This window comes from Rousettus aegyptiacus, unplaced genomic scaffold (assembly GCF_014176215.1).
Source record: "Rousettus aegyptiacus isolate mRouAeg1 unplaced genomic scaffold, mRouAeg1.p scaffold_m13_p_9, whole genome shotgun sequence".
Taxonomy (NCBI): Eukaryota; Metazoa; Chordata; class Mammalia; order Chiroptera; family Pteropodidae; genus Rousettus; species Rousettus aegyptiacus.
Genome location: NW_023416312.1, coordinates 58,180,958 through 58,207,148, shown reverse-complemented (window position 1 = coordinate 58,207,148; position 26,191 = coordinate 58,180,958). Strand labels below are relative to the sequence as shown.

General features: G+C 36.0%; 1 protein-coding gene across 2 annotated transcripts in view; it reads left to right on the top strand.

Moving 5' to 3' along the window:
* PCDH19 (protocadherin 19) overlaps positions 1–26,191 on the top strand; it is a 112,221-nt gene that overhangs the window by 31,396 nt on the left and 54,634 nt on the right. For both annotated transcript variants that reach the window (XM_016131514.2, XM_016131513.2), the window contains exon 3: positions 22,844–22,902. In XM_016131514.2, coding sequence (XP_015987000.2) covers positions 22,844–22,902 — 59 coding nt within the window. The remainder of the gene's footprint in view (positions 1–22,843; positions 22,903–26,191) is intronic.

Sequence of the window (26,191 nt, the reverse complement as noted above, 5' to 3'; positions counted from 1 at the left end):
AAGGCACGTAATAATTCAGATGTAGACTGCTGTATAAAATACCTTGATATTACATGCAGACCATGGTCTATCTCTATTTTTTTTTCTTTTGACATCAAAATATTGTGCAATTAATTCATCTCTGGAAGGGACAGAACTAAAAATAATACAAAAGGGAGTGAGTCATGGTATCATACAAGCAACAGAAAGTAGAGAGGAGGTATTATACTAATTGTGATCTTAATGCTCAAGTTTCAACTTGGTAGCAGAATCTCAATTTTGTGCCTCACATTAGGATAAACACTGCCTAATTCCTGCTTCATATGACTTCTCATTCCTCAAACACTTACCACATGCCAGGCCCTGTTCCAGGTACTTTGTTGTAGCATTATAGTATTTGCTTGCCATAAACGAACCTTCCCTGCATTTTCTGTCGATAAAAGAAATCCAAGTTTACTGGCAATAAAGGGATGTGTTTTGCATCTCTTTGTGCCAGCTCAACCAGCACACTTCGTTAATGCCAAATTTCTAATTTGGTGTGAATAGTACTTGTAGCATAGTCTGAATCTTCAAATGATGAATAGTGATCTCAAAAGAAATGTAGTTTAGAAAAAGACCCAACTAATTGAAGTAAGACTATTTGATATAGAAATTAAACAAAAACAAAACTTTGCTTTGATTATTTTCATTGACACCAAAATATTGTGCCATTGGAGAAAAAAAAAATCCCTGGAAGGGAGGAAATAAAAAGGAAGGCAAAGTGGAAAGAGGCGGCAGGACTGATGTTTTGCAATTTACTTAAATTTTTCTAACTAGTCAAATGTATACAAGGTGTCTAAAAATGAGTATATCTGTATTTCCTATTCTAATTATGTAGTATAAAGAGATTTTATTAGTATGAGAAAGTGACAACATTCATAACTCATTTTTCAAAGATGTATTACTATTTAAACATGCAGACTATAATACTTTCATTAGAATAATAAGATATTTATTTTTAAACTGAAGAGTGCTACCTACTTAATTGACCAAGGTCATCACCAGTTGTCAGGGTGCTTTTTTTTTTCTTTTCTGAGGTGTGTCCTTATTGCATAGAGTTCAAAATGTACACCTGGATGCGGACTTTATTATTCCCTAATACCATCCCCAAACTTTTACTGAGCTCCTGCTATGTGTAATGCAGCATTCTCCTACCTTCTCAAACATTCCTACCCAGGTATATACTTTTATAACCCAACTATTTCATATTTCATCCTCTCGAATCCAAGACTTGAAACCATAACTTATGGATTATGGCTTCAGAGAAACAGTCAGTCACAATGTGCCCTACTATTCCTTGAACATGCCTTTTTTCATAGCACAGTTTCCACTTTCCCCCAACGCTTATTTTTAGCTATAAAGACCATAAAGTCAGTCACTGCCTCAGATCTCACCACCTCTTTCATATTATTAATGTAATGGTGAACATTCTGTACATTGCCCATGACTCACATAATCACCATGCAAAATGCATCATTCATAAATTGTTTAGTGTGACCTTTTGCACAGTAACACTAATTATTATTATTGTAGAAGCCCAGTAAACTAGACTGGTAATTATCAGGGATTTATTTGAATGGATAGCTAAGCTATTCTTGGCAAGTTAGTCAAAGCAGTTGTCATGACAGCTGTAAAAATAATGTCTTATGAATTGGGTTGATTAGGGTAATTAATAACTGTTATTTGACCCCCTTTCCAAAGGTATTGCCTAAGCATTATCAAAAGGGGAGAAGTAAAGTTTTTTTTTTTATAAGATTTTATCCCTCTTCTAAGAAAGCTATTTTTTAAATCAGTGAAAGCTACCCAGCCTCCAAAGGCGTCTCCTCTAGAGAAACCTTTATTTTTATGAACTCTTCTCCTACTTTTGGAGGTTTCAGAGTCAGCAAGCATAAGCCACCTGAAAAAAAATGTAGTTAAAAAGAGATGCTAAATAGTTCCCTGAGGCTGCTGCTTTCCTTTTAGTCACCTTTGAGAGCTCCCAGGGGACCCTCCCTCTGGATTCCAGTTTTGGAAGAGCTCTGCTTTGTTTTTTCTCATCTAGAACTTTCTTGCCTTGCTCTCTAGCCTGTTCATTGCATCAGTTTTTTTTTCTTATTTTTCTCTCACAAGGAAGTTGTTTTTCTCATCCAGGTTTCTGTCCCTCTGTGGTTTTCTAAGTTTTAATTCTGTTGGAAGCCTTTTTTTTTAATTTAGTGCCTTAGGGACCATCCGGTATTGCCTGGTGGTAGTTTTGCCCTTTTTTCAAAGAAAGGAAAAGTGGCTAGCTCTGAGGAGCTCTCTTTTTCCTTTCTCTAAAAAAAGTAAAGAGTAAAAGTCCAAGTTTCTTCTCTGTGCATCTCAGCATATTAAGTTGTTTTCCTTATCATAGTGCAAAGAAAAGGATAGGTTAAAAATGAAACCTGTTTACTCCGATGAGGTCATTCTTTCAGAGGATACTGTTGTTCACAAAAAGAATTCAAGACTTTTCCTAGCAGTTTTAAATAGCAAATCAATTTCCCCCCTATATCTTCCATAAAACAAGGAGAAGGGATGGATGGATACAAGGAAAGAAGGTAACTAATGACATTGATTGGATACCAGATCTATGTCAGTTCCTGGGCTCAATGTTTTTCATATATTAACTAACTTAATCTTCACAACAGCACTATGAGGCTGGACACAGTATTATCATAGTTTTACAGATGAAGAAGCTAAATTATTTAAAGGTTAAGTCATTTTTATGAGGTCACAAATAATCAGGACTTGAACCCAAGACACTCTGATTCAGAGTCCTTTTTTTTCTATAGCAGCTATAGCAGTTTCTCAGAAAAGCTAGAAGCTTTTAGTACTTTATAAATTCTAGATTTCTTCTTCATACCCCAAATTCCTGCTAGTTAGAAATGCCCATACTTTCTTTCTTCTTTGCCTCTTTGGCAATGGAGACTTCTAGGTCAGGGGCCATAAAATTCAGGTTTGGGGACAATTCTAGTGTAAAGCTTTTAATAGAAGGCATTAGGCTAATACCTTAGAAATGGCTACAACACTTTCTTCCATATCACACTGGAATACCATGATCAAGAAAAGGCAGCTTGCTTTTCTATTTTATATGCAGTTGCCTAGTCCAGGAAGAAGGGCTTTGTGTTATCTGAAGTGGCTTGGTGATGACTGGAGGCTGCATAGGATATGTGGGAAATGGAGGTGGTTGGGGTCTTCCCGGCATTACTATCCTAGTAAAATAGGGCCATATTCTGACATCTAAGGATGTTGATAACTGACAAAAGGGGGGGGGGTATTCTAGGCCCATTTCTCCGGTGTGCCCTTATGAAATTTAGAATGGGTATTGTATATTTAGTATTAATTTTTTTGTATGTAGTCATTTGCTTAGACCATAAAGAGCATTTATTCATTGAACAAATAGTTATTGAATACCTACCTACTTCCTACCAAGCATTGTTTTCAGGGTTCCAATAAGAGCAGTGAACTAAACACACAAAAATTCCTAACATCATATAGTTAATATTCTAGTATGGAGAGAGAGATAATAAATAAAATAAATGAGTGAAATATATGGTATTTAGAAGATAAGTGCTATGGAGAAAAATAAGGCAGAATAGAGGAATGCGAGTATTGGAGAAATTTAAATAGGGTGGTTATGTAAGGCTTCAACAAAATATAATTTTATTTCTTATCGATTCACACACAGACTTTTCTCCAGTCAGGCTGAGAGTTCGTTCATTCATTAATGCCTATGAGGTTTGAGATATACATTTCAGAACAAAACAGGCATTGCTCCTACCCTTATGAATCCTAGAGTATAGTGCAAGAGACAGACAGTAAAAAAAAATGATTACACAAATAATGGCTTGCAATCATGATATGGGTGATGGAAAGCAGTCCAAGTATATGTGGTAACACATACCACACATGGGCGCCAGTACACAGCTACTAAATTTAATTGGCTAAAAGTCATAGACAGACCGCTGAACATTTGGTCTCACTGGGTTATATAGTACCTTGATGACGTGATGGCAAAACACCAAGTCTCATTTGGTTTAGGTTGTGCCTAAGGATCCATGAATTTGTGATTTTAAATATCTGATTGCCATAATTGCATGTAGATACCTTCAGTCTCCAACCCAGCTAATAGTATATTTAAACACATGATTTTAAACACACATGTATATGGCTATGTTTTTCTGGAACATGAATAAATGTTTGATGTGGTGAATAAGGGGCTGCTAGAAAACTGGCTTAAAAAAAAGAACACATTATTGAAGGTAATGGTTGATTTTCAGAGCAGAGTGCCTCTTTGTTTTTCCTTCTCCTTTTGTTGTGTCTCCAAAGCTTCAAACTCCACTAAAATGAAAGACTATAGGATAAAATGCATCCTTTTTATTTTTAAACTAAAAAGATAAAAGTATTTTAATGAAGAAATATATTATTTTATTCTTCTACAAACCAAGGGCTGATAGCCTGGAACTGGTACTTTGGATCCTTAAAAAGTCCAACAAGACAAGGCAATTATGGACAGACCTTAAAACATTTTTATTTTTAGTTCCTTGTAATAGCAATTCACTCTCTGTCATGGTACATTAATGAGAAACAAGTTAAAATTAGAGTTTGGCACCTTTAGAATAATTGACTATATTTACCAAATTCTTAATAGTGCAGAGAGGCTAGTAGGTGGGGGATAGAAGAACAAAAGTATGGGTAAGGGAAAGTGCATGCAGGAGAGCGTGACTTTCAAGGAAGTCATGAATTTCAAATTGACATCGGTGAAATATAGTTTAGCTAACTTCTTTCTTTGATTATTCCTTGGTTATTTATGCTGATATCTGCCTTTATGTGTGATGTGGTGTTACTCTGGTGAGCAGAAGTCATTAGATGTTTACAAATGAAGAGTGCAATTGGCGTATCTGTGATATTCTCTATACCAGCATCTCTGGCAGTCTCCAATTATCTTCTATCTGGGAGCACTGGTAACACATTAGCTGGCCTCTTCTCTTTCCTTTTCAGTAGAATTTATTTTGTTTCAGAGGTATGTTACTTTTCTTTTTTGTCTATTCTTCCTTCAGTGGCTCTGCTTGCCTATCTGGTGATTTTTTTGGAGGTTTCAATTGCAATGCCAATCTGTAGTGGAGCTGGTAATGCCAAAATGGAAAGATTCTTTGGGAAGGATAAAAATATTATGAGGGAAGCTAATTGAGGTTAAATGGACTGCTAAAATAAACATAACTCTAGATTTTATTAACAATATGTAATTCCCCTTTGAACTCTTTGCTGCTCAGATTACATCTAGAGTATTTTGTTCAATTTTGTATACCTTATTTTAAGTAGAACACTGAAAGACTGTAGTAAGCTTCAAGAAAGGTTAAGAAACTTGTAAAGGGCCTGGAGATCATGTCATGTGTGGAACAACATTCATATGGCCTAATTATGATGGAGGCCAAAAATCAGTTGCAAAAAGCTAATTATCGTTGGTCTATACTGGGCAAATGTGTTGAAATGAAAAGAATAAAACTAAAGCGTCATAAAACATAAAACACTATTATTCTTAATGGATTATGAATTTATTACTTTGAGTAAATATATATACAGTAGTCCCCCATTATCCATGGTGGGCAAGTTCCAGGACCCCCAGTGGATGCCTGAAACTGTTGATAGTACCAAATCTTTTGTATAATGTGTTTCTTCCTATACATGCATATCTATGATAAAGTTTAATTTATAAATTAGGCACAATAAGAAATTATCAATAACTAATAATAAAATAGAACAATTAGAATAATATAGTATAATAAATGTTATATGAATATGGGCTCTCTTGCTTTCTATGATAACCAATCTGATAACATAGATGACTACAAAGCAACTAATGTGTGAGGAGTGTATACAGTGTGGTTCCACTGGACAAAGGGGTAATTCATGCCCTAGAGTGATGGAGTGGGACAGCACTAGATTTAATCACACTACTCAGAATAACATGCTATTTAAAGTTATGAACTGTTAATTTTTGGATTTTCCATTTAATGTTTTCAGACTGTGAAAGCAGCTTTCACATACTCAGCATAGAAGATCAGTTCTCAGGAGTAAAACCAAAACCTGATGGGTCATTGGATGATCAGGGGGATTTTCCTTTTCCTTGTAGAGTTCTCTGTATTTAACCTTTTCATCATTAAAGAACAGATGATTACCATGGCCAGAAATAGAGTCCTAGAACTGATGAACTAATGTCTACTATGCAGTCTTCCATCTTCTTTGCAGCTTTTAGTGGGGTTAGAAAGGAGTTAATACTTTGGAAACACCTTATATGTGACTAGTTTTCCTTTTAGGAATATTGAGAAGATGAATATGTAGTGGGACATTTTGAGATTTTCCTGGTGTTTTAGGTTCTTTTTGTAAAAGGTACTTCTAGTTGTAGTAGAAGTAGTAATCAAAAATAACAGAAGAAATATTAACTTATGAAAATAAATTTTCAAATGGCAAATTTTATGAAATGATTGACTGCCATATTGGGAGAGGTCATTCATACCTTTATTTATTCATTCTCTACCTTCTCATGCCTTATTTATTTATTTATTTATTTATTTATTTATTTATTAAAGCACAAGGGAGAAAATTTCATGAGGGAAGAGATAAAAATAATCTTTGTTTGCACAGAAACACAATGTATGCATTGTTGGCTTAAGGCCTGTAGTAGACAGAAAGAGCCTGGTTTCAGAGTCATCATGCCCCATTATTTAGGAAGAGAGGGCACGACAACATCATTCTCCGAAAAGACAAGGTGTCTCTGAACAAGCCAAGATTTCCCTTGTTTCTTCTTGTGAGCTGACCTTCCTTCACTGGATGGGATCAGGCTTCCAAGAATGACACACATTGATAGAGATGGACTTGGTTCCTGGCAACAACTGTCAAGCAGGAGAGTGACCAAAGAACTTTCAGCTTCTGGAGAAAAGACAGTGTCTGGTGGTTTGGAAGAAGGGAACAAGCATAAAATCCACATCCTTAGGAGAAAGGAAATCATTTGCTCTGCTCCCTACAAGTGTGCAAGTTTTATGGTAATCCCTTTTAGTAGGTCTGAGAGCAAGTGGGTCTGACAAACTGAGGAAAGTGAAGGTCTCCACCTACAGGCTGCTGTAGGAAAGAGTTTTATCTTCCTTTCCTACCTCTGACAAGTGGACAACGGGAAGTTTTAAAAGGCTATCCAAGCTAGGGTCGACTTGTCTCAGGATTCATCTTTATGCAAGAGCTGCAAAAAGAATTTGAAAGTCATGAACATCTGACCACTGCAGAAAACCTTTACTCGTTCAAAAAAAAGTCTCTGTGGTTTAATTATCTACCCCTTCAGACATTGATTTTTCTAGCACTGTACTGAATGTAACTTGTCTTCTAAACTTTACAGAAGAGCCAACTGAAATCCGGCTGGATTTGTGGCTAGCTGTAGGGAAGCTCCTTAATTTTATTAAGCACAGCTTATGTTCTTTTTCTTCCCTGACACTCATACATAACTTGCAAAATCAAGAATTGGAGCAAGAGAGAAGCGAACTCTTCCCTTCAAACAAATGTTTTCCCTAGATCCACACACCCTTAGGTCTCATGTGTCTGAAGGCAATTCTGATGGAAAGTGTTACTACCTAGAGAGGGCCCTTCTTCTGGTTTCTCTCACTTTTGTACTTCCTATATATGCCATTGTCATAGCACAGTGACACATTACAATTGCCTCTTCACTTACCTGTCCCAAGCACTAGAAATGTGAACTACCTGAGGGCAGTAGTGGAATCTGATTCATCTCTATATCTCTAGCATCTATCATGGGGCCTGGAACATAGTCTTAATAGTATTTCTTGAATTAAACTATTTTGGCCCTGAGCTGCTATTTGTTCCTGCAATAGGCAGTCAAGGACAGCCAGGGAACATGAGGAAAATCTTTTCAGTTGTGGGGAGGGCTTAGAATGACCTCTTTTCCTTTGCCTTATTCCCCTATCATTGCTCTCATTTACCATTTTTCAGACTTGTTGCTTAAAGTTTGTGAAAGAAAGTTCTTAAACATAGGACAGTATTTTGGGTCACTTTTATGTCTTTCAACCCAGGCCTGATAGGTTTATCATTTTATTCAGCCTTTATATAGTATAGTCAAATCTTTAATTGAGACTAACTTGAGGTAAGGCCAGTCAGGATTATAGATATGAAAGAAATGCAATTTTATCACTTTCAAGTTTTTAGAGTAATAAGAAATAAACTAACAAAACCCTTGCCAGGAAGTTTTGCCAAGTAGAAGTTTTTGGATTTGTTTTAATGAATAAATAAGAATGGTGTGAAATTAACATATTTATTGTTTGTAAGTCGCTTCTGAAGTGCTAAAAACAATTTATTCTCTTAAGTAGTTTCAACACTTTCTTTGTAATATTGTTTATACCATCATTTGCCCAGCAAACCTTTTAAAAATAGATATAGCAGCTTATTTCTACCTGAATAATCACCAAATATGAATCAGTGACATCTGAACTATGAAGGCATGACTCCAACTTGTTGAAGCCAGTAAGCCTAAGAAGATGCCTTGAGAAAGTGGGCATAGCAGATTCCTCCTTTCCTATTTAGTTGTTAGTCACAGAGGCACGGGCCTAGAGTTAGTTGCTCAGTCCTATCTAGAGAAGAGAAAAACTCCCTCATCAGGAAGCAGTACTTTCTATCATTCTAGCCCCACTCAGTGTCTAATGCCAGTTTCCACTGAGGCAGTAAAAAATGAGCAAATTTACCTTTTGGATAATTTCACTATGAGCAAACAATCCCCAGTGGGCAAAACTAATAGATATTGTATTTTGATTGCAGTTTATTTCTAGCAATTATAGATGAACAATTTAAGTGGCAACAAAGCAAGTAGTTTGCCAGAATGAGGCTGGTTTTCACAGAGTTTTTATCATTTAACTTTCCCTGGATCACTCAGCTAAAGACAAAGTCCGTTTCCTTGAGTGGATCATATATTCTCTTTGTACAGTATCCCAAGGAACCATTACTTTTCTTAATGATAGGATATTGATAAGAAATGATTTAAGAACATCATTTGCGCTAAATTTCACTTTTTCCTCCCATGAGAAATTTAGTTGTGAAATTTACAGCATTCTGTTTTACTTTTCCAGGACTTTGTAGGAGAAATAATAGGAAGGAGCTGGACAAGTGGAGAAAGATGAGCCCTGACCTGGGTGTCAGAGGAATCGAATTCTAAACCTACACCTCTGTTGCTTTGGGGTAGTTGTGAAGTTCCTTAGGCCTGTTTCCTTGTCTTCAAAATGTGTGTGTATGTATGAAAGAGAGAGAGAGAGAGAGAGAGACAGAGAGAGAGAGAGAGAGAGAGAGAGAGAGAGAGAGAGAGAGAGAGAGAGAGAGAGAGAGAAGAGATTAGGTACATCTAAGGTCTTTTTTGGATTTTAATGCTCTTTAGGTACATGATTCTGAGATAGTCATGAGCCCAAAAGGAAATTTTTCAAAGCCTGCAGCGAACAGCATAGCATCATCAGATTGTAGTAATTATTTCAAGAACCTTTGCAAGTGACCACATTTGGTAGCAAAGCAACTAAAGGCTATATTATGATCTAAAAAACTAATGTTGCATAAAAAGGATTTTTTTTAATTTATGAAGAATAAACCTCAAAAAGGACTATAGATTGAAAACAAAAGCAGTAAGTCAGCCAATGGGCTTCCATTTCCTACGGTCTCTAATGTTATACTTGGTAGAAGGTACCCTGATTTTGGAAGCAGGAGTCTTAGGTTCTTACTCTGACTCTGACAATACTTGGCTATTTGGTCTTGGATTTAAAAACTCTCTGGGCCTCAGTTTTCCATCTGTTAAAAAGAGAAAATAATACCTTGGTTATGTATTTCTCAAGTATATTGTGGTTATTGGAAGAGAACATAGGTCAAGGTTCTGTGAAAAACAGTTGCCATACCAATACAAGGTGCTATTTGAGAAAATATTTTTTCTAAACTGGGCCAATAAGAGACACAGTTCTACAGGTGTTTTTCATGTTAGATTGTAAACACCATGTTTAAACATGTGGATGGTATCATGGTCAATATGTGTATTATACACTGGCATCTTAATATTAATAAACATGGGGTCCTAGTTTTTTTTAGGTTTATAAGTGATACTTTGGATGAATGAAAGACATTGGAATAGAGGAATAGGGAGACAGAATTTGTTTGTTTTTGATCTAAGCCATTCCTCCCTACAGTCTAAATTCTTGAGAAATGTTGAAACAAATGCAAGTCTAAAAAGCACAGTAGGCTTTTTAAAAAGAATTTTCTTTGCAAATCTTATATTTCTGATTCAGTATATGAAAGGCGAGCTCTTCCTATCTCATACACAGGTCTAAAATAAATTGTTATTCAATTAAAAACAGTGGATGAGCACCTGCTCTGTGCAAGGAACAGTGACACACACTGAAGATACAGACATTAAAGATTTGTTTCTTGCCCTTAAGGAGTTTCCAGCCTAGTGAGGGTGATGAATAGGCAACAATGTGTTACATGATGTGACAGAGGTAACTATACTCCTTATGTTTTCTTAGGTCACCAAGTGGGAAACATTTTACAACTAGAGACTCCTGAATCAAAGGTCAATACTTTTGCTCTAAGGAAGCACTGTCCAATAGAACTTTGTGCTGTTAAAAATGTTCTATATCTGTGCTGTCTAATATGGTAGCCATTAGCCACATTTGCCTATTGAGCACTTGAAATATGGCTACTGTGATTGAGGAACTAAATTTTTACCCTTATTTTTGATAATTTAAATTTAAATAGCTACATATGTCTATTCTTTTAGACAACACAACTCTACAGGAATGGTAGAATAGGCACAGAGTCAGGCTCCAACACAGTCCTGAGTTGAAATCTCGTATTGCTTTAGATCTTAGAAGGCGCTGGTCAAGCTTCCCTAGTCCTTTAACCCTGTTTTCTATCCACACGCTTCACTAGCCTTTGAATGGATCATTTCCAGCTGATGGCTCTGAATCGTGCATGCTAATGTGCTTTATTTAACCCTGGGATGAGGTTTTCTTTCTTCTCTCTTTCCTTTTTTTTTCTTTTTAAGAAAGATTCTGTGACAGTTCAGTCATAACAGAGGAAGGAAATGGGGCGAAGGAAAACTAGTTTATAAAGGCTTTTAAAATGTCTCAAATTTTGTCTTTCACATAATTTCTGATGGCATGAGGTCATTTTAATTCTCTTAAAGCTGAGTTCTCTCTCTCTCTCTCTCTCTCTCACACACACACACACACACACACACACAGATGGAAGAGAATGAGATAAAAAATATCCTAGTGGGAAATCTCAGAAAGAAAACTATTCATAATTTTCTGTGATAATATAGTTGGAAATAGGAATAAGTATTTAAGATAAATTAAGTTCATGACATGATAATCAGAAGACCTGTCATTTCTCTAGTAATATACAGTTTTAGAAAGCACCTGCACATATTTTAGTTGATCCTAATAACAATTCTATAAACTAGTTAGAACAGATATTATTCCTATTTTATACATTAGAAAATTTAGGGTCAGAAAGGTTCAGTGATTTCTGCAATGTCACACAGGTAGTAGGAATTTTTTCTATTTTCACTTTGAAGTCTCTGTGTTGGGAGGCTTTCTAAGACTTTAAACTTAAAATAATCACCAAGGTAACTTATAGCTCTAACCAAAGCTGTGTCTACTAGGAACAAGTATTTTTAAATATTAAGACACAAAGACACAAAAATTATGTATAAAGTGTGTATCTCTCTATGTGTGCATACACTGTGTGAATTAAAACATGACTGTCCACACATGTTTGTATTGGTTTAACCCTAAACAGAAGATTTCTTTGTTATCATGTAGACACAGTATTGAGCAGTCCAAGATGAGGAGTGAGTGTACCAGTTTCTTTTGATGAAAAGATTTGGATATATGTAAGAGTGAATGGAGAAAGAGATGTCTAAGGATATTTTAAAAACTGACTAGGAGAAAGCTAAGGAGAGAGGAAACTATGAACAGTGTGGGGAAAGGAAGGTAGAAATCAACTACACAGATTGAGGGGTACGACTGCCTGACACAGTACAGTGTTATGTTTCTAACATTAATTTCAGCATTAATTTTTTTCTGAAAGTTAAGTTTGGAAATATTCCTGGATTTTATTGCTGTGAATCTGATGGTAGCGGAAGAGCGAGATGTTTCCCCTCATTATTTCTTAATCTTCCTGCAGGAGGAAATTGTTCTAGTTGTGTTCACCATTCTTGAACCTGTCATGTTTAAGCAGGCTAGGGTATTTTTTTCTACCAAATAGTACACCCAGTCAGCCGTCCCTAATTATGTCTATTTCATTGCATTTTCCAGAACCCTGAAGAGGTGTGGCTTAGTGATGTGGCCTAGGACTCAAAGGGAAAAATCTTGAATTCTAGTTGCATATATGACAATGCTTCTCTCTAGTAGAGGCCAGGTCTCTTAACCTGTTCTGTCTTGCCATTAATAATATTTATTTAGGGCTAATAATATTTATTTAGCTCATAATGATAGCAGGATGACTAATTAGGTAATGTTGGTTAAAAGGCAAAAAAATATACTTTTTTGTGTATTGTGTTCATTTCCAAATGCTAATTCACCTTTCAGGATAATATTAATAGGAGGCACATGCCCCACTGACGTCATTAAGTACCTCGCGGAAATCTTGCTGGCTGGATAAGATGCAAAATTCTTCAGTTCTGTGCAGTGAGCTCTGGGGAACATATGGCTACCTTCGGCTCAGTTTCTAACTTGAGTATTTGTTTTCCCTTATGGTTTCTGTAAGGTTTAGTAATTTTTCTCTCACTTGAAATCTTTTTTTTTTAATTTACTGTTACCAGTGCAAAATGACTATTCTGTTTCAGTTGTGGGGGGAAGTGATACTTTTTTTATAACAGTCTGTTAAACATTCTGGCATTTTTTTGTGATAAAAGTTTTCATATAAATGCAAGGTGCTCCAGTAAGGTCATTCTGAGAAAAATAGATATAAAGCAGGCTAATCACTTTCCTGTTGTTATCATCTTGTGTTTGCTTTCCATCTCACTACTAGGTAATGCCAAGAACAGTGTTCCTGGGGATTTTTCTTGTTGTCCTTGGTTTTGTGGCATATTCTAGCTGAGTCAGTATTTAATATGGCTGCAGCACTTAACCTGTGTGTTTGTTGTCCTGGCTGTTTAAGGAGGGAATAACAGTTGGCACCTGCTTGTAAAGTACTTTGATATTTGAGGATAAAAGGCACGCCATGTCTGCAAAATAGCCTTAATGTCTTATAGTTACATATTTGGAGATGGACTGCAGGGTGTGTTTCACTGGCAAATGTGGTTAATAGCTATTTACTTCTTAGGTTGAGTTTTGTTTATATGGGTTGATATATTGTGACTCACATGATTGGATTGGTCATTTATTTACTCTTAAGCTACTTTTACCCACACGAAGGTTTTTTTTTTTTGATTTTGCATTTGTATGTAGAATAGGCATTGACTGGTTCCTGAAAGTTTTTTTATATAGAAATTTCATTTTCAATGAAATTTGGAGATGTGTGTAACACAACTACATAATATCCAAAAACACAGTAGAATGACAAGAACTTTGCAGAGTAAGCCATAACTACAAAGGGAAACAACAAAAATAAACAAACTCTGTAGTCCTTAAGATTCTTGGAAAGGCTGAAGTATTAGGTGTAAATAATAATGTGGACTGAAAATGGGAATTGGTTAAAAATCTGTTAAAGAAGAGTTAGAGCAATACTTCCCACCTCATAGTTGGATGTCGATCTTTCCCCCAACCCAAAGCAAGATGAAAGATTTATTCCTTGGTGAAATTAAACCAAAATAGATCAGACTCATCAGGCACAGAGAAAGGGAAAAGTTACAAAGTGAAAATATAACTCATATTGAATGGTGAACCCCCCATTATCTCTTCCTTTAATTAGCCCCTAGAATATCTGAAACTAGCCTTATACTATTAGGAAAGAGGATGTTGGATTTTTCTCTTGAGAAACCAGAAGACCCCAGAATTAAGACATTTAGGACAATCATCAATTAAAAAGGTTACTTAATAGCCATTTACCCTACAGCAAATCCTTTTGGTCAAAATGCCGTGCCAATGCACAGGGATCTTCATGTCCACTTTTTTATTGCTTCACAATTAAATATGAGTTGCAAGGATACAAGGACAATTCAATGGGGGAAAATAAAGGTCTTTTTAAAACAAATATTCCTATAAGAACTTAAGCTGTATATGGAATAAAAAGAAGCTCAATCCCTACTTCATTCCACTCATGCACAAAAAATGAGATGGATTATAGACTTAAATTTAAAAGAAAAACTGTGAAGTTACTATGAGAATATCTTTACTACTTGTGGGTAGTAACAGATTTCTTAAGAGTACACAAAAAATTCAATTTAAGAGCTTCTATAAAAAAATCTTTTAAAACATTTATATAAATATCTTTCTAACATACATTACAATTTCTTTTTCAAACAAAATCTAGATTATATTTTACTCTTTTCTTTTAAATTTATTTTTATTTACAGTTAACATACAATATTATATTAATTTCATGTATACGACATAGTGATTAGACATTTATATACTTTATGAAGTATATACCTAGTTATAGACTAGTTATATATATACTACAGCTACACAGTGGTCCTCAACCTTTTTGGCACCAGAGACTGGTGCTTCTATGAGAATCTAATGCCTGATGATCTGAGATGGAGCTGAGGTGGTGATGCGAGTGCTGGGGAGCTGCTGCAAATACAGATGAAGCTTTGCTGTATGGCTTGCTACTCACCTCCTGCTGTGCAGCCCAGTTCCTAATAGCCAATGGACCAGTACCAGGCCATGTCCCAGGAGTTGGGGACCTCTGATATAGTATATAGGTATACTTATATACTTAATAAGTCTAGTATCTATCTGATACTGTGTTGTAATTATAATTTTATTGATTACGTTCCCTATACGATACTTTATATCCCTATGACTGTTTTTATAACTGGCAGTTTGTGCTTCTTAATCTCTTCACCCTTTTCACCCATCCCCTTACCCCTGTCCCATCTGGAGAGCATCAATTTGTTCTTTTTATCTGTGAATTTATTTCAGTTTTGAGAGCTTTCTATAAGCAAACAATTTTAGAGCACACTATGCCCCACAAAGGACATAGAAAAGTGTCCCAGATTCTTATTCAGAAGCCTGTGCTCATCTATTTAATGGGGTGGTGCTTAACCTGGTCTTTCAGCAGGCTCTTTGTCTCTGAATTGCATGGATTCATAAAAGCTGCTAGGGTTTGTCAAGGAGGTCTTTGTAGTAACATACACAACTGGGTTGCTCTTCAAAAGGCATGACTTTGACCCAATCAAAGAAGAGAGCAGAGAAAAGCACTTTCCCTAGGCCACCTTTGTCACCTCTAGGTAGTCTGACCACATCAACGGTGTCAGTGAAATTTAAGAGTGATGATAAAAGGCTACCAAGAGGGAACTATTTAAACTTGACTTGTTAGATATTAACCCAATGGCCTGTGTTTCCCACTGATAGCCTTGTCCTGAAAGCCACTGGAATCACAGCACAGAGTTCTCTTCTACCTGTAGAAAGATAGCTGCCACACTGTCAATCTGTGACTCAGAGGCCTCCAATATGGCAAAGCCTTATCTTACAGAATTTTTATCTACTCTGGTTTGGAAACACTATCTTGTGTCACTACTGCCATTTCCAAAGATGTGCCAGAACTTATGGAATTAAGTGGGCAGAAATCACCTAACTTTATCACTTTATCCCTGGCAGTTATATCCAGACTACTGTGTATTTATAAGGTAATAATTGGGAGTGAGGACAAACAACAAATTATAACTACAGACGACAGTGTACAGAATGAATACTTTCTGAAGATACTTCCTGTATCTGCTTTATCTTTGATAAGTAGCTCATCATTAACTTCTGTCTCTTCTCTGGTCATTCGTTGACGCATTACATGAATACTTGCTAAATTTCCAGTGTTGTGGCAAGAGAGCTTCCAGTCCAGTTGGAGAATGAACTGACATACTACAAGGCAATAATTATAGAACTGAGGAAATACATAACTACATCGCACAATCTGTACACAAAGCAGAGAAAATGCTAAGCAATGTGGGATGATCAGTAATGTAGCTATTTAGAAATGAGGGCAATGAGATATGGGTAAAGTAAAAGACTTGTATTGGATAACTATTCAACTGAAGATTTAATTTAGATTTAATTCTAAATGCAACAAAGAATCATGGTAACAGTTCCTTGAACACTTAAAAAAGAAGTACTGTGGTTAAAATGATGGGTGAGGAAGATTATCCACATAGCATTTTGCAGAATGGACTAAGGCAAATTACAGATGAGGAAACAGTGGCACAAGGTGATGACGGCTGTGGGAATGGAGGTTAAGGGATATATCCATGAGCTACTTCTAAGAACTTTTAAGAATTTTATAATCCATTTGATAGGAGAGGGGCATTCTCTGTATTTATAATGTAGGTTTGTATGTGCAACAAATATAAAGGCCAAAGTCTCCTATGTGAGTCATCTACCCTCATCAAGCCATCAGGCTGCTATTTAGCTCTATAAAGTAGAAGCGTAATTCTCAAAGTTACACTTTAGTAGCCTGTATACAAGTATGTGCATGTATCTGCAGGTAAATATGGGTCAATATGTGTGTGATTCATGTTTTTCTGAATGGCTGATGTTTTAACTATCTCTGATTAAGAGGCCCATTAGTTTATAGCCTCCTTGCAGGCTTTTTTTTTATTTCTCAGTGTTCAGTGCATGTTTATTGAATGGATGAATTAATAAGAGCCAATTTGTTTTAGAATCCTAGAATTTTTGGAGCTTTAAAGGAGAATTTACATCATTTAGGTTATTATATTTATTTTATAGATGAATAAATTAAAGCCTCAAGAAGAATAAAGTAATTTATTCAAGGCTATCAATGAGTCAGTGACAAACATGAGGAGAGAATCCAGGTCACCGCACTACACTGCATTGCTCCCTGTAGTCAAACTCTGTGTGTGTGTCTGTGTGTGCGTGTGTGTATGTGAGAGTGAATCAGGGCTAGGGTGTGTGTAAGCAATGGTCGGTGTTACCGTATTTGGCTTGTTTTCCAGTTCAGGGTAAATACGAGCTTTCTAGTGATGGCAGTTCTGGGGATGGTTCCTTTTATTCCATCTTCAGTAATTCTTGCTTCAGCTGCTGCTATTTGGATGGATGAAGCTTTGAATATACATTCTAGGGAATCTTTGAATATACGTTCTCGCTGGAGGCACGTTGGCTTTATTTTTATAATAGAATTTACATTTTTATCTTTATGTGTTGGGGATAGGAAGTGAGAAAAAAGCCATTTGTCAATTTATTTCTTTAAAATGACTTTGTGAGTAGATGCCACTTGAACATCTAAAATAGCAATCACTTTTAGAAAAGGTTATGGGTATTTTCATCATTGATCAATCAGCACAATTATCATTATTAGATCTTAGTATAGTTAAATAAAGGACTGGCATTTAAAAATCACTTTGCCGTGCATCTGATTTGGGATTCCAGTTTTGTTTATATTGTTAAAATGACTAAGAATTAAAACTTAAAAAAAAATTATTAGCAGAATGCAGTTAGAATGCCTTTCAGTTTTATGAGACTTTTAATGTGTAATTTAAAATATCTGTTCATTTTCAAATGAAAACCTAAAGGTTTGAGGAACTGCTGTTTTAATCTTAGTGTCTGCAACCTTTTTCAGTTTGTGTAATGACCTGGGATTTTTCGCCACTGGGCAACGATTCTAGTACTGGGCATCTGCATTTGTTGGGCTTCTTTCTCCTTAGGGTTGAAGTCTCTCCTGGTGATAAATGTGGTGCTGAACATCACTCTTCCAAGAGACTAGGGCAAAATTCAGTGAGCTGTAAAAGTAATGCAAAATGACAATTAAAGTAGGGCATCCTGGTACCTGAGGGGTCTGACAAATGAAAGTATTTGACTTCTGATGTGTCAGACTTATTAGCGTAGAGACAGAATAACATACCACCCACCCAAATGTCTCACTAGAAACCCTGTGTGTATCCAGGAAGGAGATAGGAATAGAAAGTAGAAAGCAAAAAATACTTCTGAGCAGGAAAAAACAAACAACCAAAACCTAAGCACTACACAAAAGTGCCTATATTAAAGATTATGTAATTTCCCTCTTAGAATAGCAACATCTCAGCATTCTATCCAGAACTTAACTCTTATTTTCTAGACTAGTCTAACGAATATAATTACATAGCTTCCAAGAACACAATAGAGTAGAAGTATCAAACTCAAAATGGAAGAGGAGCTGTTTTTGATATACTAATGTCTCTGAAAAGTAACAATATTGAGCGTTTGATAGCAAGTTTATAGGGACATATGTTAGAAATTAAAGGCAGAAATTCAAAAACACAGCACTTTTGGGTCAGTGAGTGTATGGGCAAAACCTGCATGGTATATAGTGATTTATGTTCATAAAGTTACTCCTAAGTAACCAATAACTGTGTGATAGGCTTTAGACACAAGGCAGAATGGTTAGAATTTTAAATCAAAGCTTTATTCTTTACAAGGGAAAGACCTAAGTTATCTAAAACATTCGGCTATCCAGAAGTATTTATTCTTTAGGTTTTGAGAAAATCAAGATTCTATTAAATGTAAGACAAGTGAGAAGCCTGCCCTTAGTGAATTCCTAGGATAAAGACTTATCATTAGAGAAAGGATTTGTGAGTAATATATTAAATAGTAGGAATGTGATTCTTATTTACCATTGACATTGGAAATAAAAGTTTTCTCTAGGCCCATTTTTTAATATCAAAATTAGGTTTTTCAGAAACAAATGTTCTTGCCTCTTCACCTGTGTTCCTGGGTTAACTTGGCTGTCTCATTAGAGATGGGGACATTTCCTAGTGAAATTAATGTGACATTTAGAGAAAATTTTCCCTTTAAAATGTTTCATGTTATTTGCCATTTAGAATACTTAGAGAGGGGATTGGAATAATGTCAAGCAGATTTTGATTAAATAAAGCTAACCAGGAACCAATATATTCATGCAACAAAGAAAAGCTATTTTATTATTTCTTAAAAAAAGTTTATTTCTGCTCTGGTTCTGTATCCTATATTGAGATGGTCTTGGCAGATAATATAACAGCAGAGATGTCATCTTCTAAATAACTGGGCTTGCCTTAGAAAACACAGCACATTAAGTTAAAACCTGTGGTGAGTTCTTTGCTCAGGACAATTCTCTACTCTAGATGCACATTAGAATTAACTGGGAAGCTTTTCAAAAATTACCAATTCCTGGGCCCATTCTAGGCCAACTACCTCAGAATCTTTTGGAGTGGGGCAACAGTGTCTAAAAAAGAAACCAACCAACCAAACAAACAAACCCCCAAAGTTCTTGAGTTGATTCTAATGTGCAGTAGGACTGAGAACCGCTAATTTAAAGCATGTAAACTATTTATTAAGAAACGATTATTTCCTTCTTCAGGGTGGTCTGAATATAATGTTTTACTTCACATGAAGCATAAAAAATTTACTCTGTCAAGGCACAAAGGTTGGCTTTGAGTGCACGTCTTAAATCAATATGAGCAAGAACACTTGATATAAGCATACACAGACCCATAATATGCCATCTATGGCCAGTTAGCTTGGTTTTTTTGGACTGTAGTACTAATGAGGTCAGAATAGTATATTTTATACAATTAGAATAATTCTGTTGCATAGGTTATATCCATAACTCCAATCAACATGTCTCACAAGGAGACTTGAGACTGGTCATGAAGGCAAAAGACAATGGATACTTCAGCATAGGGATATTGGTTTTAAGACCCTGCCTTATGACTCGTGCTTCTAATTGCATGAGGATGAAGAATGGGGCATCTGCCCATTACGGTTTGTGCTAGTTTAGGGAATGGAATATTTACATTTGAAGGCCAGGACTCACAAAAATGGGTGGATTACTCTTTGAGTAAAAAAATAAAATAAAAAAGAAAAAAAAAAGATAGCAAGGTAATAAGCTTCAGTGACACTCTCCAACCTACAGCGGCACATCCTGCCTGGTATATCTGCTCACATTAACCAATCTGTATCCCAGAGCCAAGGAAAGAGAATTGTTAAGGTCTTCACAAGCAAGTCTTCTAGATCTTTTTCTTCTTTTAACTCAGTGCCTGCAACTGGGAATCTGCATGGTGAGATATACTACTACCTGAGGATGATAAATAGTACAATCACCAGGGATGGAATTAGTAAGATTTTTTCTTATTTGCCAAAATGTGTGGTTCTGACACCATGCCTGGAGGTCATGTCTTCACAGCACTCCATATCTGATGCATAGTGCACACAGGTTGGATGTCCTCATGTGCAAAGCTATGCAAAATATTCTACTTGAAAACTGGCTTCTTTAACATGACATTATCTTGGGATATTGCTTATGCTTTCTCTGCAAAGCCAGTATCATTTTATTTTTCTTTTTTGCATCTGTATGTCTATTAACTTTCTTGAGAAAATGATTTAGTAAGTTTGAAGGCTGAGATGAAATGTGCGTATGCTACTCTTTTGTTGCTTGAGTGAGGTCAAATTGCTGATCCTGCTTGGGATATCAGATTCTCTAGGAAGCAAACAATATCATGACTCATAATTTCCACCATAAGTCATGAAGTATGCAGTTGAAATTCCCCTTTGGATTTATGGTCCATTAGCCCTATTTTATAGAGGAGGAAAGCAAGGCACACAGAAATTAAGTAATTTGCCCAAGGTTGCACAGTGAAACTAACAATTGAATTCCTGAGTGCTTAATCAATTTCTTGTTTGTACTGTATGGAATGCTTTTGTTGGGGTGGGGGACTTCTACTTGCTAAATTATGTGTTGTACTGACTTTCATGGAAGAGTGCATTTACCCAACACCATTTTTGCCTATTATGTTGGTAGAACAAATTAATTCAAGAAATGCTTGTTGGTTGCCTGACTGATGGATAACTTCTTTTAGCAGTACTTCCTCTAGCATTGCATTCCCAATGCAGCTTCAAGTTTGCTGCCTCCTCCCATAATTGTGTTTTCAGCAATTTCAACATTCATTTTCTTATGAACAAATTAGAAACGAACGGACCTTTTTGATTTTTACTCTCCCAACCCATTCCTTCCAATAGCAAAATTACTTGTGATTTACATTAAAGGGGATTTTATCCTCTAGACAAAAGCAACGTGAGTGGCTATTACACAGCCCATGTTCATATAGGGAACAAGTGTCAGGCATGGACATGCTTGAGAAGGTATAGGACAATGGTGTGATTCAGTTTCCTTCTCAATACTCTCTCTTCCTTTCTCCAACCTAGTCACCATCCCCATCCCCATCTACTGTAGATACTTAGGGTCTTCACCCTGGCTGTTGCTTGTTTGGTGCTTATGGTGGTAGTTGAATCTGCTATCACTTGTCCTATTTTTTCTACCAGACTGTGAGCTCCTTGAAGTCAAAAGCTGCATAACAGACAACAGTTTAGTGGTTACCAGAGGGGAGGGGGAAAGTAGGTAAGGGTAAATGGGGGTCAAATATATGGTGACTGAAGGAAATTTAACTGTGGGTAATGAACACACAATGCAATATGCATATGATGTATCATTGAATTGTACACTTGAATCTTATATAATTTTATTAACAAATGTCGCCCCAATACATTTAATTTAAAAACAAGCTGTATAAAACCTAGCACAGTTAATGCCTGACAGGTGGTCTTCTTGAAGGTATCCGCTATTTTATTAGCTAGGCAACTATTGTGTTTCTTTTTCCAGGCACTTTCAGTTGAACTGATTTTAGAAGACCCTAAAAATGGTGAGAATAGTGAGGATTTCTGGTAGAATGGCAGGGAAGGGGTGGAGGAGATGTATTTGGGCATTTTTCAGTTTATACAATGGTTCGGTGAGAGTGGTACTTTACAGTTGGAGGTAAGATCCACTTAACTAGGACTTTCAGTTACATCATTGTTGATATTTCCATGTATTCCCACCTTCTAAGTTTATCCCCTTTTAATCTCTATAACATCTGGGTACTCATAAACTGTTTTCTTATCTCTTTCATCTGGAAGGTATTCTGCATTTGCTTTTGTAAAGCTGGGGCTCAGGCAGTCTACTGTAACCAGATTAGACAGTAGTGTTTTAATGATAGGAACTGAAACAGGGGTTTGTTTGCAAACTTCATGTTTCACATGAAAGGCTTTGGCACCCCCTGTGGACTGCCCTTCACCCTGTTTTAGGCATAATACTTGTTTGCCTTTCTATCTGTGATAAAATGAAGATTTTCCTGCATAATCAGAGCTGAGTTAAATATCTTAAAACAAAGGAAAGTGCAGAGTTTAAATCTACAGTGAGGGATTACCTTGTCTGTATTTCTATATCTATGGAATAAGTGTTTAACATGTTAATTATCTGCTACTAATAAAAATACCTTTGAACTTCCAGTCAATTTGATGGGCAAAGAATTGTGTCCACTGGGGAATGGGAAGCAATTAGTTTCTGTAAATATTGTGGGTTATGCTGTATCTTCCCCAAAGTAGTTGCAAGGTCAATAGCCAGCCATATTCTAGGGGATGTTTGTGTGAAGTTCATCTTGTTTTGCAAGTGAGAGCTGCCTCCACAGAACCCCGCCCCAAGGAGGTGGCAGGCATCCCTTAGGCCATCGCTTCACTGTGCCCTGGTTTCTGATTTATTCATTGCTTCTTGCCCAGTAGAAAAATTTCCCCCAAGTAGGACAGTTTAGCTCTTTTCTTGAATTATCTGTGTAATCTTTTTAATTTTTTCCCCATTGCAGACTGAAAACTATTCTTTTGACTCCAACTATGTGAACAGCCGAGCCCATTTAATCAAAAGGTATGTTGGTTTGTTTGCCTATTTTTACAACTAAACCTGGTTTAATATAAAAAGCAAAACAGGTTAAATTTTTAATGATGCCTTTTTGTGTGTGTGTTTTAAAATGAATGCCTGTCTATTTATTGTCAAGTATTTGTAAAATTCAGAAAAGCATAAAAAGCTAAATAAAAAATCACTGGTAATTCTACTACCCCAAAATAATCACTTTTGACATTTTATCATATTTCTTTACATCAAGATGTATGCATTAACAAATTAAAAAAATAAAATTGGGATCACATTAAAATAGTTTTATGTGGTGGTTTAGAAATCTAATATTAGAAAGCATACTTTCAAAATCATGTTGATATCAAAGTTCTTGTTGCTTTTCACTTTAGAGAGGCCTTAAATATCTCTCATGTGGACTTCAGTGAATTTCAAGATTTATATTATTTTGACAATTTTGAAATTATTTTAAAGATGTTTTAATGATAGATAAACTAATTATTTATGTTTTTTAAAAAAAACTTTGTTGATGAGAGAGGGAAAGAAAAGAATTTTTCCCAATTCAATACTTCTTAAAAATATTTGGAAGCGATTCAAATGAAGCATTCAAAGTTGGGATTTGTGTGATTGGTCATAACTCATTTATTTATGAAGCCAAACAACATAGGTGAATATAGAGCTGATTACTGCCAAGGAAGATTCCACCTAGTGCAGTGGGCAAGAAGGTGCCCAATGGGGACAAGACAAAGGTTTTAGGGAGCTCTCTAAGGAGTGAGAACTAAGCAAAGCAAGAACTTCTTGAATAGCTAAACCCATTATGGACCATTTAGATAATGCCTTTATTACTGATTTATGCAAATATCCTTTTGGATGGTCCAGTGATTATTCTGCAGCTAAAATTGAACTTTGAATGTGTTTGTTAAAATAATAGAAATGAAATACAGTTATAAGCAGGGTATGTTAGAACCGCAGTAGAGAAAACCTAAGAATTCTATTATTTTTTTGTTGGCTCTAATCCTGTAAATTTACATCACCAAAAGAGTAAGATTTGAGGAGCAAACTAGCTTGATGTATAAACAATATTAATTCATATCGAGTTTATTTAATGATGTTGCAGTAACCCTTGAAAACATGTTAGGTTTATCTGTATTGGTTTGGAATAATTTGTGACCGTAAGAGATAATTGTATTACAGTCTTACCATAATTTAGACATTTTTAAGGGTTTGAGAGGAATCCATTTTGAATATTTTCTTGGCACACAGAATAAAAACAAAAAATGCGGAATTCAAAATTATCTTACCAATTTGTTTTAGAGGAAAAACAACACCCTCTTTTTGTGTGCTGATTAATTTTGCCAAAGGAAATTGCTTCGTTTTCTGCTTCACAACTATTATTTCAAAGTTCCTTTTTGAAAGCTTATGTTAAGAAACAGGGACTTACTTTATCTTCACACGTTTCTTGGGCTAGCTCTGGGTACTTGGGAATTCCACATCAGGTTAAACTGATAGCATGATTTTCATAACATGTAAGAGAGCTAAGACTCCTGGGCACCCTCACCATCTCAGGGTGGCCCAGAATATCTAATATACAAGGCAGACAGATGAGATGAAAAACTTATGTTTAAACATTTTGTTTGTTGGATACGTGTATTACCGCAGCAGCTTTGGGACTCAATAAAAACCTCTAATTTTGATTAATTACTCTATATGTTTTTGTTTCCACACATGCACACAAAAGGTACAACCTGGACTTATGGGCTCTGGGTGGAAATGTCTCCTAATGTCCGAAATGAAAGATAGTATCTTTTTACTAGGTACCACTTTTATTAAGAAGAAACATCTGAAAGCTCAGGGACACATAATTTTTGTTAGGTTCTGTTTATGGAAACTTGAGGGCTTTGGAAAACCACAAAGGCCTTGGAAATTATGAGATTATTTGACTTTAGGCAAAGCATAATACCTGTAGAATCTTGTGTGCTATGCTTTTCTGGAGACTAACCATTTTTAAATGTAAAATGTTTGGAAAATGTTAAAAGAGTGGTGACTAACATCAGATGATAAAACCCTGCAAACCGTGTTCAAATAGTTCACAGTGATGTTTGAAAGTGGTTTTGCCATATGTGGTTTCTTGAGGATCCATTTACAAGCATGGAAAAAGCTGCAGGCCAGGAAATTCTGAATCTGATTATCAGTTTTAATTTTACTATCAAGTCCCTGTTTCTTTGAGTCCCAATTCAATTTTGGGCCAACTTTGAGAACTTGTCCTATCCATTTTCTCTTTTCTATTCATTTTCTACTCATCCAAGAATGCTTCTTAGACCCTTCGTTTGGCATTCCCAAGCAGTTAACTGTCTTGGCCAGACTGCTTACATGCAGACTTCTTTTTCCCTCTTATATCTACCTACCTGGGCAAACCGATGGAAAGTCATAGGTTAAGGGGGTTCTCCCAGAATGAATTAAGGTTAAGAAGTATAAAGAGTGGATCTGGAAGGGAAAAAGAAGAGATATGACACACGTCCCATAATATTATGCACTGAGGAATCTAGTGTTACAGTTTTTTAATTATTTTCCAGAACATTACCTACAACCTGCAGGCATACCCAGAGATTACATCAGAGTCCTAGATTAACGAACTGAGACAGTTTGGGATTTTTTTCTGGATTTTTTCCTGCTATGTTTGTTTCCTTGCTATCTTCTCAGAGCAAGGAGACCTAACAGTGGTACATAGTTCCTGCTGCAAAACTCTCTCTTTTTGTGCCTGGTTTATATGCTGCTGTCTGATATCTACTCCTGCAGTGCTTTTGGAGTAATATCAAGCAGGACACGAAGCTATAGTTCAAAGAAATTAAAAGAGAAAATGAACAAGATACTGAAGTAGTGTGGAAAGACAAATGAGCATTAGCTTCTAAACCATGCGCAGTGTTTTCCTTTTGCACCCAAATTGTTCTGGGGTTTTGCAGCACCTGATATGGCACCTTGTCTATAATAAGTGCTGGTACATGTTTATCGAATGAATGGATGAAAGAAATGGAAGAAAACCTCAGCATTTTTCCATTGAAAATGAGCACTAAATGTTCCTTCAACCTCGAAATTTCTGACCTTTAATGTGCATTAAAATCACATGTGAGGTTTGTTAAATGTAGAAACTCTAGCTCCATCCCTAGGGAATCTCCGGTTTTCACAGTTTCCCAAAGTTATCATGATACAGGTGGTTCAGGAGCCACTATGGGATCTTCCCAACGTTTCTTAAATATAGTAATAATGCTCTTTTGACCTTCACTCTCTTCTAGGTCTAACTCTCAGA